The sequence below is a fragment of the Egretta garzetta genome, unplaced genomic scaffold, assembly GCF_000687185.1.
Source record: "Egretta garzetta isolate BGI_Z169 unplaced genomic scaffold, ASM68718v1 scaffold696, whole genome shotgun sequence".
NCBI lineage: Eukaryota > Metazoa > Chordata > Aves > Pelecaniformes > Ardeidae > Egretta > Egretta garzetta.
Genome location: NW_009259999.1, coordinates 116,039 through 129,276, shown reverse-complemented (window position 1 = coordinate 129,276; position 13,238 = coordinate 116,039). Strand labels below are relative to the sequence as shown.

The window sequence follows — 13,238 nt, the reverse complement described above, 5'->3', positions numbered from 1 at the left end:
GAGTTGGGGTTGTCCAGCCTGGAGAAGAGAAGGCTGCGGGGAGACCTGATTGTGGCCTTTCAGTACTTAAAGGGGGCCTATAGGGAAGATGGGGAAAATCTTTTTAGTAGGGCCAGCTGTGACAAGACAAGGGGTAATGGTTTTAAACTAAACCAGGGTAGGTTTAGACTAGGTATAAGGAAGAAATTCTTTACAATGCGGGTAGTGAAGCACTGGAACGGGTTGCCCAGAGAGGTAGTGGAGGCCCCATCCCTGGAAACATTCAAGGCCAGGTTGGACGGGGCTCTGAGCAACCTGATCTAGTTAGCGGTGTCCCTGCTCCTGCAGGGGGGTTGGACTAGATGACCTCTAGGGGTACCTTCCAACCCAAAACATTCTATGATTCTATGATTCTATGATTCTACATTTTAAAAAAATTTAAAGCTCAATCTCCTTTAGCTACCTGGTTGTATTAAGTGTTTGCCACTCATGGTTTGTGCAGTTGCTGATGTCTAACCACTGAAATCACCTTCTCTGAGCGCACTCACAGCAGTCAGCTGACCTGCTCTGCCTCCCTGGTGCCAGGGCAGCACCACAACAAACTTGGGATCAGCTTATTTGCAAACATTTACCTTGACAGAAAGCTATACAGTTACCACAGGTGACTCATCATTGCAGTTTTTAAACCAGCAAACACAGAATAAGAATGAAACATTGACTAATCTTTCATGCCTTTCATAAACATGTAGGAAGTCTGAAAGAAATATGTTGTAGCATTACCCTGTGCAAAACACTGCAACTAGTGTAACACACAAAAAGTCTGGCACGTCCTAGGCACAAACAGCAGCTTCAGTAGCTCAGAAGAGCACCACATGTATTTATCAGCTTAAGGCCCTACAGTGTAACACATTATTTTTTCTAAACATATTATTTTATGTCATTACACAATACACAGGGCCAAAGGCTGACTCAGCCTCATCTTGTCTAGACCTGCGTAAAAAATGAAAAAGAAAATGTAATGTTTTATATGTAAATCTGGATTCAAACATCTCTCTTGTATAGCCTAAAACTGATATTTAGTTCTCTAAGTAGATATCCTTTCTTACAGATCTATTCACTATGTTTTGACAGCTAATTTAATTACTTTATAAATGTCACTGTTGATTTTAGGAAAAGGCTGAAGCACTAGTGGAAAGTTGAAGCTCTGAACATAGCAGAGACATTATATTTTTATGCATCTTTACTAAGATTTTGCTAACCCTCAAGTAATTACGTTGCAGTTGTCAAAAAGAAGACAGGAAGTTCCAGGGAGAGGTAAGAGATAGTAATGATCCTTTCATATTAATTTCAGTCAGCACATAATGAAAACACTATGCAGATCCACTACTTACACTAAGCAACGCCCACAGCTGTTAATGAACAAGTGAAGATGAGAGCAAGCTGTAGGGTAGAATATAGTCACAGCTAGAATCAGACCAAGTAGTAGATTCAGCTATTGAAAAGAGAGGACACTCTTCCTGAACTTCTTAACATAGAGAAGGGTGGCCTGAGAGGTACATAACCAAAGTTATGCTGAGTTACAGTTCATTAGGACTAGTTCAAATGAGGCCTCAAAACCAGAAAAAAAAAGTACCTACTTTCCAATCTCCTACCATTCTCTATGAAGCAGGACCTAATCTCTACAGAAATCCTCCACAGACCAAGACCTAGAGGCTACTGAAGTCAAGTCACATCATCAAGAAAAGACCATTTCCTGTTTATCATTTCACTCAGTGCTTCCTTTGCAGAAAATAAACCCAGTAAAACAGTTTTGATGGTGAGTAAATGTTCAAGGAAAAAAAAAAAACAATATATTATCCAGTGTTAACTGTAAATTTTAAACCAATATCTGATGTAAGACTCTGTTATTCCCAGGTATTCGTTAATTAAATTTCAGGTTATTTATTTTCCTTATAAGTTCATCTTCCTAGCTTATACTTTGCTATCCTTAAAAACAGGCCAAAACATTACAGAACAAGGAAAAAGAACACAATGAAAGGTAATTATCTGATTTACTTTTGCATATTGAGACAGTGAGTATAACACATATTTCAATTGCTCTCAGTCTTGATGTTTTTGAAGAGCAGTTACCTGTGAAGCAGAAGGGAAGGGTCAAGTTTTAGGAAGTGTAGTGTTTGGCAGCTAGTTACAGCCAACAAAAGTGGTGTACACAACACATGCATGTAGATTTTGCAGCTCAGAATTAAAAACACATTTCTTTCCTCTAGGTGTCTAAATATCTGATATCAGAAGCTTGAAAATAGCATAAACTACCAATAGTACACACAATTCCTTTCATTTGTAAAATTATTTACTTTCAAAAATTGAAAAAGAAAGTATGCAACATGCCAATAACATAATTCTTTTCTCTGGAAGTGTTCTTTTTTAGTGAAAGATAGTAGTTTAAAGTAAAACCAAATTGGGTACAAAACCAAAAAGATTAGACCAATTTGAAAATGTGGTGTCTTTTGACACACATATTTTGTACTGCAATGGATGACACTAATAAAATTGTATTTAAAAACATATGAGAAGTATGTTCTTACAGTATTTATGTTGTACAGGACATAGAAGTAAAACTCAAATGCAGTTATGCTGAAATTAGGACTTTCAGTTATAGCTAATATTACCCACTGGATGTCAGGTGTAATGGAGACAGTAGTACATGTACACCATCTTCCCCTTAAACAGAGGTACTTGACAAATTCTGTGACAAAAATAATTCTTTCTTTCTGTGGATAAGATTTTAAGAAGTAATGTTCTACAAGAGGTAAGAATAAAAGCTCTCAGCCCTGCAGGGAAGTACTTGGGGATACTGGTGGATGAAAAATTGGATGTGAGCTAGCAATGTGCACTTGCAGCCCCAAAAGACAATCACATCCTGCATCAAAAGAAGTGTGGCCAGCAGGTCGAGAGAAGTGATTCTTCCCCTCTGCACTGCTCTCATGAGACCCCACCTGGACTCCTGCATCCAGTTCTGGGTTCCCCAGTCCAAGAAAGACATAGACCTGTTAGACCAGGCCCAGAGGAGGGCCACAAAAATGGTCAGAGGGCTGAAACACTTCTCCTATGGAGAGACATTGAGAGATTTGGGGTTGTTCAGCCTGGAGAAGAGAGGGCTCCAGGGACACCTTATTGCAGCTTGTCAATATATAAAGGGAGCTCATGAGAAAGGTGGAGTGAGGCTTTTTACCAGGGACTATACTGACAGGAGAAAGCACAATATTTTTAAACTGAAAGAGGGTAGATTTAGACTGGATCTAAGGAAGAAATTCTTTATGATGAGGATGGTGAGACACAGGAACAAGTGTTCCTGAAGAGAAGTTGTGGACATCCCATCATGGGAAATATTCAAGGTCAGGTTGCACAGGGCTTTGAAATACTTGATCTAGTGAAAGATGCCTGTGGCAGAGCGGTTGGGCTAGGCAATCTTTGAAGGTCCCTTCCAACCAAAATTACTCTGTGATTCTAGGAAAATTAGATTCACAGAGGTCCAAAGTCAAATTGGGGAACACTAGTTTGATCCCCTGTGCCATGGACCTTTCATTTTCCATGGCTTAACTGTTACATCAATTTTCTGAGGAAAAAGTAAATCTGAAGTTAAAGATTGCTAGTGACTGAGAATTTATCAGTGTTTTGTGAGTTGTCCCATGGTTACTCCTACTGAAAAACAGGCCTTTTGTTTCTAGTTCAAATCTGTGAATTCAAGCTTTAGTCTTCTGCCTTATGTTTGTCTGCTACAGCGAAAAAAACCTGTTTCTAGACTGTGATTTTTCATTGATAAACATTGACAATCAAATGGACTTGTTCACTGTTCAATGAACTTAAAAATTCATGTTTTCTATTTATGGTATTGGTTTCTTCTGAAAGTTCCCCAGTTTATCTGCATCACTCTTATCTGTGAACAGCAGAAATATTTCAAGTAAGATTAGCAGCAATGTTAAATAAGTGCTAATAAAACTTCTCTATCCAAGTACCTTCTGTTTATATATCCAGCAGTTCTGACACTAGAATTTGCACTCAGAACTTTTGTTTAGTTAATTATGTTTGCACTCCTAGTTTTTCTTAAAGTTACAACTGCCATAGTGGGCATCTGATTCTATAAACACAGCAGCTGTGATTTCCATTTCTATGATTTTCAGTGGATCATATTAGACTACAATAGAACTCTAGAAATAGAATTTCAAACAATGCCAAACCAGATGTCTTACAGAAGTTTATTACATCAATATCAATACCTAATCAACCAAATTTATAATTTCATTAAAAGAAAGATTGGTAGAATAGTTTCAGATAGCCTGATTTCTATAAGCCCACTTTGATTGCCACTATTTTATCATATTTCAATATCTTGTAATTAAAGAAACTTTTCAGACCTTCCATTATTCTATTTCAGATCAATATCAAGTTTTCTTGAAGTTTTTTAAAACTTTCTCTTTGTTCCTAGACTTGCTCAAAATCAGCATTAACACCTAGAGACCAACTCAAGAGGGTTTGATTTTGGATAGTAATATAACGGTAGCAGTTTGTGACTGGAATAACACACCTAGTATTTACAAATTCTCTTCTTTCAAAAGAATGAATGCTAAAAATTTAAAAAGGAAAGAAAACAGCAAAAGCAGTATCTTTATATAAAGTCTTGAAGAGCGCATCCTTTGTTGCTTTGCTTTTTTAAATATGACTGACTTAAGTGGCACTCTACTGCACAAAACTGGACATAGCTCATCTATAATAAAAAAGCAAGATGTAAATATCATTTCTCCTGACTGCACTCATAAATTCAAGACTATTTAAATTCTCTAATTTGAGTCTAACTTGCATCTAAATTTCCAAAGTCCCAAATCTTTTTAGATTAAAAAGTATTGATTTATTAAACAAAAAAAAAATGTGAAAAGATTTCTGAAACTCTACAGTATATACACTTACATAATTATATATGAACAGGTTATTAAATAACAAGCAATATAACTTTTGATCCAGCAAACTCATTCTTATACAACTTGGAAAATTCCAATAAATGTCCACAAAATTCTGTCATCTGAAACCATTAATAGAAAGCCTTTATCATCATTTCGCTGATAGTATTAGTTCACACTGCTTATTCCTTAAAATCTTATTTAATACACTGCTATGTTATAAGACTGCTTAGCACAGACGTTTCAGTCACATTGGTACTTGAATTTGCAAACGGGTAAAGGCTTAGAATATGCTTGAAAAAAGCAGCAGAATTGTTACAGTTTCTGTATATAAAGTTGTGGAAACTTATCTAAACTGAAAATAGTGAGGAAGAAAATTTCCTTGAAGAACAGAAAGTAAATGCAAACAACTATGTATGTGTTCATGTTTTAAATATTGTAAAGAACTAAATGTGTTATTTGGTCTTAATAATACAACAGATTACATTCATTTTCTAAATTAATCCTTCCCCTCTTATAAAATCAACTCTCTTTTTAAGATGATTTATGTTCCACTGTTTCAACTACAATATAAAATGTCTTCATCCTGAGGGCATCCATGCCTGTGTATACATTATTACAATGAGTATTTATTTTTAGCAGGTCTATATGTAAATTAGTGGCTATTGATGTGGACTTATTGATTTAAAAGGTGAAACAGCATCCTATGAAGACTCTACTGCTCTTTCTTTTATCTGTAGTTATTGGGAGCAACTACAGTAACAAATAAAATAATTCATGATGATTTTGAAGTGCTTCTGGCCATTTATAGTTTCCATTGTTTCCTATTCAGGTGGGTAAAAATAGTTATTCTGATATTCACTAGTGATTTAGAGATTTTTGATCTTCAGAGCTGAAGACTGAGTAATACTTTTGTAGTGTAGGAAGGAGCAGAATCTGTGAAAAGAGAAAAAAAAATATATCTCAGGCTTCAGCTATGTAATCCAGCACAAATAAATGGAGCCCTTAGCTAGAAACAGCTAGGTTTGGTTTTATTTCAAAGGTACTGTACAAATTATCTCTGCACTATCTTTTATAAATTCTGCTGGCTCATATTATACAGAAGCTATTCCTTCTTCAGTCTGCTTTTCAAAATCAGGTGTTGGCATAACATACAGCGCAAGATTTCAGAAGGAGGAAATCCAACAGTGATTCATGATCCAACCTCATCATAAAAAATATGGAGGTAAGTTTTGTCTGGAAAGATAGAAAAGCGCATCCCTGAACTGTTTTGACCCAAAGGAGTATAAAGCTGGCTTACGTTTAACCGGGCCAAATGCAGGTTTCAGGCAGCCTGGCAGCCATTATCTTAAACTCTGCATTTCACAAGTATGTAAATAAAACTCCATCACTACTTATTTCATTAGTATCTCTAAAGCCAAATTATGATCTCAGTTTTTTCTCCTCCTCTCCATTTTAACCATTGTTGCTACCTTTATCAGAATCTGGCACTTTTGCAATAGACTTCACTTTAGAAGTACAGGGCTTGAACACTCAAGTGTGCAGCTTACAGACATTAAGGAAACTTGAAAAGTATTCTGCATTTACATCCTGTGGCCTTTCTTTACACTTCTCTTCTACCGGATCTTGTAGGACCTCTATACAAACCACTTAGATTAAATGCAAGGAATTAAAAGATACCATAATTCATTCATTCCACAAGAATTTATTTCTATATACACTCAAAGAGATGTAAACAGAGTCTATAGGGTATTTTGGCTCACAGGAAATTTCTCCTTTGATTCCTAACACATTTTACTAAACAAGACTTAAGAGACTGACAGTTACTTAATTGTGGTAAATATAATAACAATAATAATTGTAGTAGTTGTAGTAGTAGTAGCAGCAAAATAAAGTAATATGTAAACTTTAGGTGCTGTGCAATAAAGACAAAAGCAGTGATTTTACTACAAAAATTTTACAGTGGTTAAACAATTAGTACATAGATACAGTTACACTGTTAAAGCATTTTCTATCAATGCACAGAGCGTTTCCTACATATACTGTGTTTCTTTTTGAGGAGAAGAAGCACTTCTGCAGGAATTCAAAATCACTAATGCTAATCCCAAGAGAGGTAAGTAAAACTGGAGAATCAGGATAATCATTGCATACATTATCATGGAATTAAGGTTAATGCATATACAAACACACCATTAATTTTGTATACATTTGTTCAATATCAAGTGTTTTAGTTAGGGACCAAACTTTTAACAAAATGCATTCAACATTTTTACTTTTAGTCTTATTTAATACCATAACAGTCGACTACAGTTTAAGGGTACATTGCTTGTACTCTTAAAAATTAATGTTCCCAATGTATATCTGCATTTAAACCCAAGAAAGCAGAAATTTTACTGCAAGCTAATACATACCCCTTTCCTTTAGGTCTTCAATGTATGCTTTCATAAATTCTTTCTCAAATTGCTCCCGTTCACGTTCACTTTCTATAATTTCTTCAGTGTCTTCACATACGATAGTTTCAACTGGACTGTCCTTGAGACTTACGAATCTAGAAAGATATTAACCCAAGAATTTATGCAACAGGCTTCTGAACATCACTGGCCAACATGTATGATATTTTAGAAGTTACTACTACATCCAGAAGGGGAACATAAAGAACATCTGCTCATTTTTTGCATTATGGCATCATTAGGATCCATCCCTCCTTAGAAATAAAGACTTCAAATGGGACCTCCTCTATACTCCACTTTCCATATATAAAAATGATCAGATTTATCTCTTTCAATTTACCTATCTACATAAATCATTCTTTGCAATAACATATATTTCTTTATTATGGAACTTCTGACAGACTGCACTGTAATTTGACATCTGTTAATGAACAGTATGAACTCCATCCTAACAACATTGCCTAGCAAACTGGAATTTTGCCAGTGTCACTTAGCCGAAAGTAGGTATCTCCATTTTTTGATTGTTGTTATGTTACTTTACTTTTACAATGCATGACTGGATATGCATTATGTTGTATTTGCAAATTTCCTAAAGCCACACATTGCATGTGAAAAACTAGCTGGTGACATAGACAACTTACATAATAGGCAAATTAAGTTCACAGCATTCTGAAAATCTCTGATGATATTATCATTTCAAGAAGGAAAAAGATCAATAAAATCTTTACTTTCAAAAGAAAAAATATTCTAACAAATCATATGGCTTTTTTTTTTCTCATTAATTGCTGTGCATTTGAGGTCAGTTGATCTTGGCAGGCCAGATGCCCACCAAACAGCTCTCTCACTCTGCCTCCTCAGCAGGAGAGGGGGAGAATATAAGATTAAAAACTTGTCAGCTGAGATAAAGACAATTTATGCAGAAAACAAAAGGCATGCATGGAAGCGAAGCAAATCAAAGCAAAAAAAAATTTATCCTCTATTTCCCATCAACAGGCGATATCCAGCCACTTCCTGGGGAAGCAGGGACTCAGCACATGTAGCAGTAGCTTTGGAAGACAAACACCTTAATAACAAATGACTGGCCTCCCTTCTCCTTTCTCTTAGCTCTTATGACATGATGTCATACGGTATAGAATATCCCTTTGGCCAGTTTGAGTCAGCTGTCCCAGCTATGTCCCTTCCCAAACACTTGCTCATCCTCAGTCTACTGGGCTTTGTGGGGGAGGGTTGGAGAGACAGCCTTGATGCTGTGGGAGCACTGCTCAACAGTAGTCAAAAACCTTGGTGTGTTATCAACACCATTCTAACCACAAATACAAAGCCCAGCACTATAAGGGCTGCTATGGGGACAGTTAACTCCGTCCCAGCCAGACCCAGTATAGAGTCTCAAATAGTTTCATAATCAGAGACCTGAACATTGCCTGCAGAAATGCAAGATCATTGTAATTGCAGACTAAAAGGCCTTTTAGTCTAATCCTGCATGCAACAACAAGGTGCTGTTTCACAACAAAGAATATATGAACTAGTAAATTCATGTAACTAGCCATGTATCCTATTCTCAGAAGCATACTTCTGACAGCACCGAGCTTATCAACAGCTAACTGCCAGACTACTGGTCACACTCTGGGGCGTGGCTTTGCAACTCCAGAGTCAGAGCTAGTATGACCAAATCTACACAGCAGTTTAGGCATGCAGATGCACAATGTGGAGAACTGGCAGATGAAAATCAGGAAGCTGCAGCTCCTCTTCGATTTCCAGTCTCTCTAGCGCTTCTCTAAGGGCTCTGACATAAATTGGGTCAGAATTTGACCAGCAGGTATGGTAAAAACTGATGCTTCTGAAAGTATTTCTCCTGGGTTCACCTACCTTATCTTCTTAAGAACACATTCCTTTCTTTCTGACTTTTACTTACTTTAAACCTGTGGTTGACTCACAGACAGCTGTGGGCATCTCAACCAGGTCATCACCACTGACAACTAGCAAACTGAGTTTTGGCATATTGACCAGAGCTCGTGGAAGATAAGTCAACTTGTTTTTCTGTAGGAGAAGCGTCTGCAGTTGATCTAACCTGTAAAAATGTAAAATATAAAGATAACTTAAAATATTTATTTCAGACAGGAGCATCTGTCCAAAATAACAATACAGACTTAATCTTGTGTAAAAGAACGCCAATTACATGATGCATCTTTGGCTCCTTAAAAATTATTCATACCACACTTTCACAAATTGTCATCAACTTTAATGGAAATTTCCAGTCATGGTTCAACATTATAGATACTAATATCATACCTCTGGCAAGCACTCAGAAGCATGCCCAAGATAAAAGGTTACAAAAATTACTGTGCTTTCATACAGAAGATGTTGGCAGAATATGATATAAAGCCTCACAATGTGTATCTCTGAACTAATGAAAAATATGGGTCACCAGCTCACACCTTTGCCCATATGCTGGTTTCTATGAACTACATACATCCATGCTAGGCAGTATATTCCCATCTATTGTTTTTCATTAGTAATTAGTACTGTGGGGAGATGGAGAAAGGCAAGCTCCTGGTCATACGGCTCTTGCAGCTGTCCCACTGAAATCAATTTAATGACAATGTTTTCTGGAGGAAGGCATTGGGCTTCTTTTGCTTTATTTCCCCTGGCTTTTCCTAATCCAGTAATAATTTGTGGCTGAGCGTTTATTCATTGGAGTAGATAGAAGACAAAAAGGATAGCAAACTGGTGAACCAAGTTTTCCTTATTTGACCAGAAGGGTCCATTCCTATAACACTGTTGCAGACTATTGCTTATCACGTCCATACAGTTTGTCTGAATTCAGGGAAAGATCTTAAGTAAGGCTTCAGTTTACTGCCAGCTCTCTTTTTTAATCACAGACTTCATGGTAGTTCATGAAAGTTCTTTGACACTGCAGGCATTGAAATCGTGAGTCAGAACAAGAGTGTCAGTTTATACTGGGGAGAATATCCTGGCATTTTCTAGTCTTCAGAATGCACGTGAGCCCAAGAGAGCTCAAAATTCAAAACCTAAAGTCAAACAAACAAAACCTTACTTTGTGGTGTCTGATTATGATGCTTTAGTGTCCAGGCTGGAAAATCAGTATGAAATGGAGATGATGAAATGTAGAAAAGTAATATATTGGAGATTAAGAAATATATATACTTACAGGGGAAAAAATGACCCTTACGTTGAGTGGGTATCCTTCCATAAAATAAAATATCCTCTTAAAAGTTCTTTGAAGTTAATCAAACCTCTGCTCAGATCATTTCTTTTTTTAATAAACTTTAGTTAATATGTGTTTTGATTTACTTATGACTATGTCAGGTTCTGTAAACCAAGTTACAACAGGACTCCAGAGTGAACAAATAGGCCCAGGGATAAGAAAAGTGCTTCCTCAGGCTAGCATAAGTCCCATTAATGGTATCAGCATGATTTTTTTAAAACTAGTTCTAGTGGATCTCTAAATTGAGAGAGTGAGTGTGTGCACATGCATATATACTTCAGAGTAGGAGGGGAGGATCATCAGTGGGTTTTTTTAATCTCACCAGTATTTTTCTTCTTTACTGCCAAAATCTATCAGGTTCTTTCAGTAACTTAACTATGCTTCAGCTCTTCTTTCCCTCCATCCCATCTACCCTCCACAGAGATACTGCTGCCAACTCTTGAGTCCCTTTTGCTGGAAATGGGGCAGAATATGCCCCATGAACTTCCCAAATAGCAATGCCTGAAGATAACGACAAATTATCATGAATGCAGCAGAAAATGTAACCAGTTAACTGAACAGTAGAGGCACTAACTGTGCAAGCTGCCATTAATGAGCTAGAAAATTTAGTTCCTGTTCTCCAACCTAGTCCATCAATAATAATGGTAAAGCTTACATGCAAAACTACCTGATGCATTTCCAAACATGCTTTTTTTCATGTCATTTTTCATTAATGGTGTCTCTTGGAAGCTTGTTACTTTCTAGATTTGCTTTATAGTTCACAAGCCTGTCAATGAATTAAAGCATAAGCTACCTGTCTATGTCTTCTGGGAGATCTTTCAGGTTGTTGCTGCTAATGTCCAACCACTGCAAATTAGACATCCGGAGTACACAAATCGGAATAGAATGGAACTTGTTTGCTGACACATCCACAACTGTGACTTGTTTCAGGTTACTTAGCTAGAAAGAAGCAGCGCTTTATTTTAGTTACATTTTGCAAATACAAGAAGACATTTCGTTCATCAAACATTTTTAGTCCTCTCAAAGCACTTAGAAAAATAAGAAATGCATGATTTTTTTTACTCAACTTTTTGCCAGCCTTATCTCTTAGTTATCATTTTATAGGAAAAAGGATTTCAGAAATAACTACTTCCCAATGTTGATCATTTTTCTAACACTGCCATGGTATTGAATGAAATTTTCATTCTAAAAAAACTTATAGTTTCAGATTACATTAATTTGATTCCTTCCTAGGTTACATATGAACTAAGTTCTGAAGCGACAAAACACAGTTTTGACAATTAATAGATGCCAAGTTACTATTGTCAAAATCAGAGATTTTATAACCTCCATCAAAAATGCATAGATTTTCTTTTCTATAACTCTGTTATGCACTGACAGTGCACTGCTAGGAGACGCTTACAAAATGAAACTGCCAATTTAAGCCAACAGAAAATTTGGTCCAATATTTTTCAAATATCTTTAAAAATACATCTTCCATACTGCAAACTAAATATATAAGGTGAACTAGAGCTTTTTATTTGAATACTTTCAAAGGAATTATATTTTTAAGTAATAAACCTTTAGTGCAATGAAGGTTAACTACAAATATAAAATATACCTGTTAAAGAAATAAATGTGTTAAATAAAGCTTTCTGTGTGCTGAATCAATTATTCACACTACCAGTATTCATAAAGCCATGCAGCTAGCTAAAGTGAATGTCAAAGGAGTATAAACGTTAACCAAAAAAAGTACTTTAGAATGGAAATTATGTCTCCAAGCTTCTAAGCATATGTCACCATCAAAGTCTAGCTCTATAGATCCTGATACAGAAGAGAAAGTAGCGAAAAAATTCCACTGGTCTTTGCCTGAAGGTTTCTTAGAATGTAGGAGATAATTAGGAACCAAAAACCCCAAGCCAAATATATTTTCCACTTCATTGTAAGAAACAGCATAAACTATGAAAAAATAAAATACATTCTGAATCCTTGAGAAGGATTTTTTATTATTATTTATTAAGAATCAAATCCTGTTTTGTTGTATTTTATGGCCAAGCTACTTACTGCAGTACTGCAACGCTTTCATCTTAATTTGACCCTTGTCATTTAAAAATGCTCACATTGATAGTTTGGTGCTGTGCAAGAGCCAATTTGGTTTCAGAACTTTTTGGCAGTAGTATTTTTTTGTTCATGGGATGTGGGGTTTTTAGTTTGTTGGCTTTTTGTTTTGGTTTTTTTCCTAGATATGACCTCATATTGCTGCCAAACCTTAAAATTTGGGGAACTCTTTTCAGGGAGATTTACTGAAAGATATTGTATCATAAAGGACTAGACAATAATTTAATTTTAATTTAATTTTAATTTAATAAAAAGGTAAAATTTAAATTTACTTTTCAAAAATATAACAGAGTTTCAGAGTTTCTCAGGTTAAAGATATGATTTTGAAATCTGCCCACCACAGCATTAAAACAGCCTTGGTGAGACATTACCATGGAAATCACACAGAATCACACAGAATGGCAAGGGTTGGAAGGGACCTCGGGAGATCATCTAGTCCAACCCCCTTGCTAAAGCAGGCTCTCCTAGAGCATTCTACACAGGACTTCATCCAGGCGGGCCTTGAATATCTCCAGAGAAGGAGACTCCACA

General features: G+C 36.1%; 1 protein-coding gene across 1 annotated transcript in view; it reads right to left on the bottom strand.

Annotated features, from left to right (window-relative positions):
* Positions 1-5,820: 5,820 nt before the first annotated feature.
* Positions 5,821-13,238, bottom strand: part of LRRC2 (leucine rich repeat containing 2) — a 56,216-nt gene continuing 48,798 nt past the window's right edge. Inside the window, exons 5-8 of the mRNA XM_009640579.1 lie at positions 11,404-11,549; positions 9,297-9,452; positions 7,346-7,482; positions 5,821-5,870 (exon numbers count right to left, since the gene is read on the bottom strand). Coding sequence (XP_009638874.1) covers positions 5,821-5,870; positions 7,346-7,482; positions 9,297-9,452; positions 11,404-11,549 — 489 coding nt within the window. The remainder of the gene's footprint in view (positions 5,871-7,345; positions 7,483-9,296; positions 9,453-11,403; positions 11,550-13,238) is intronic.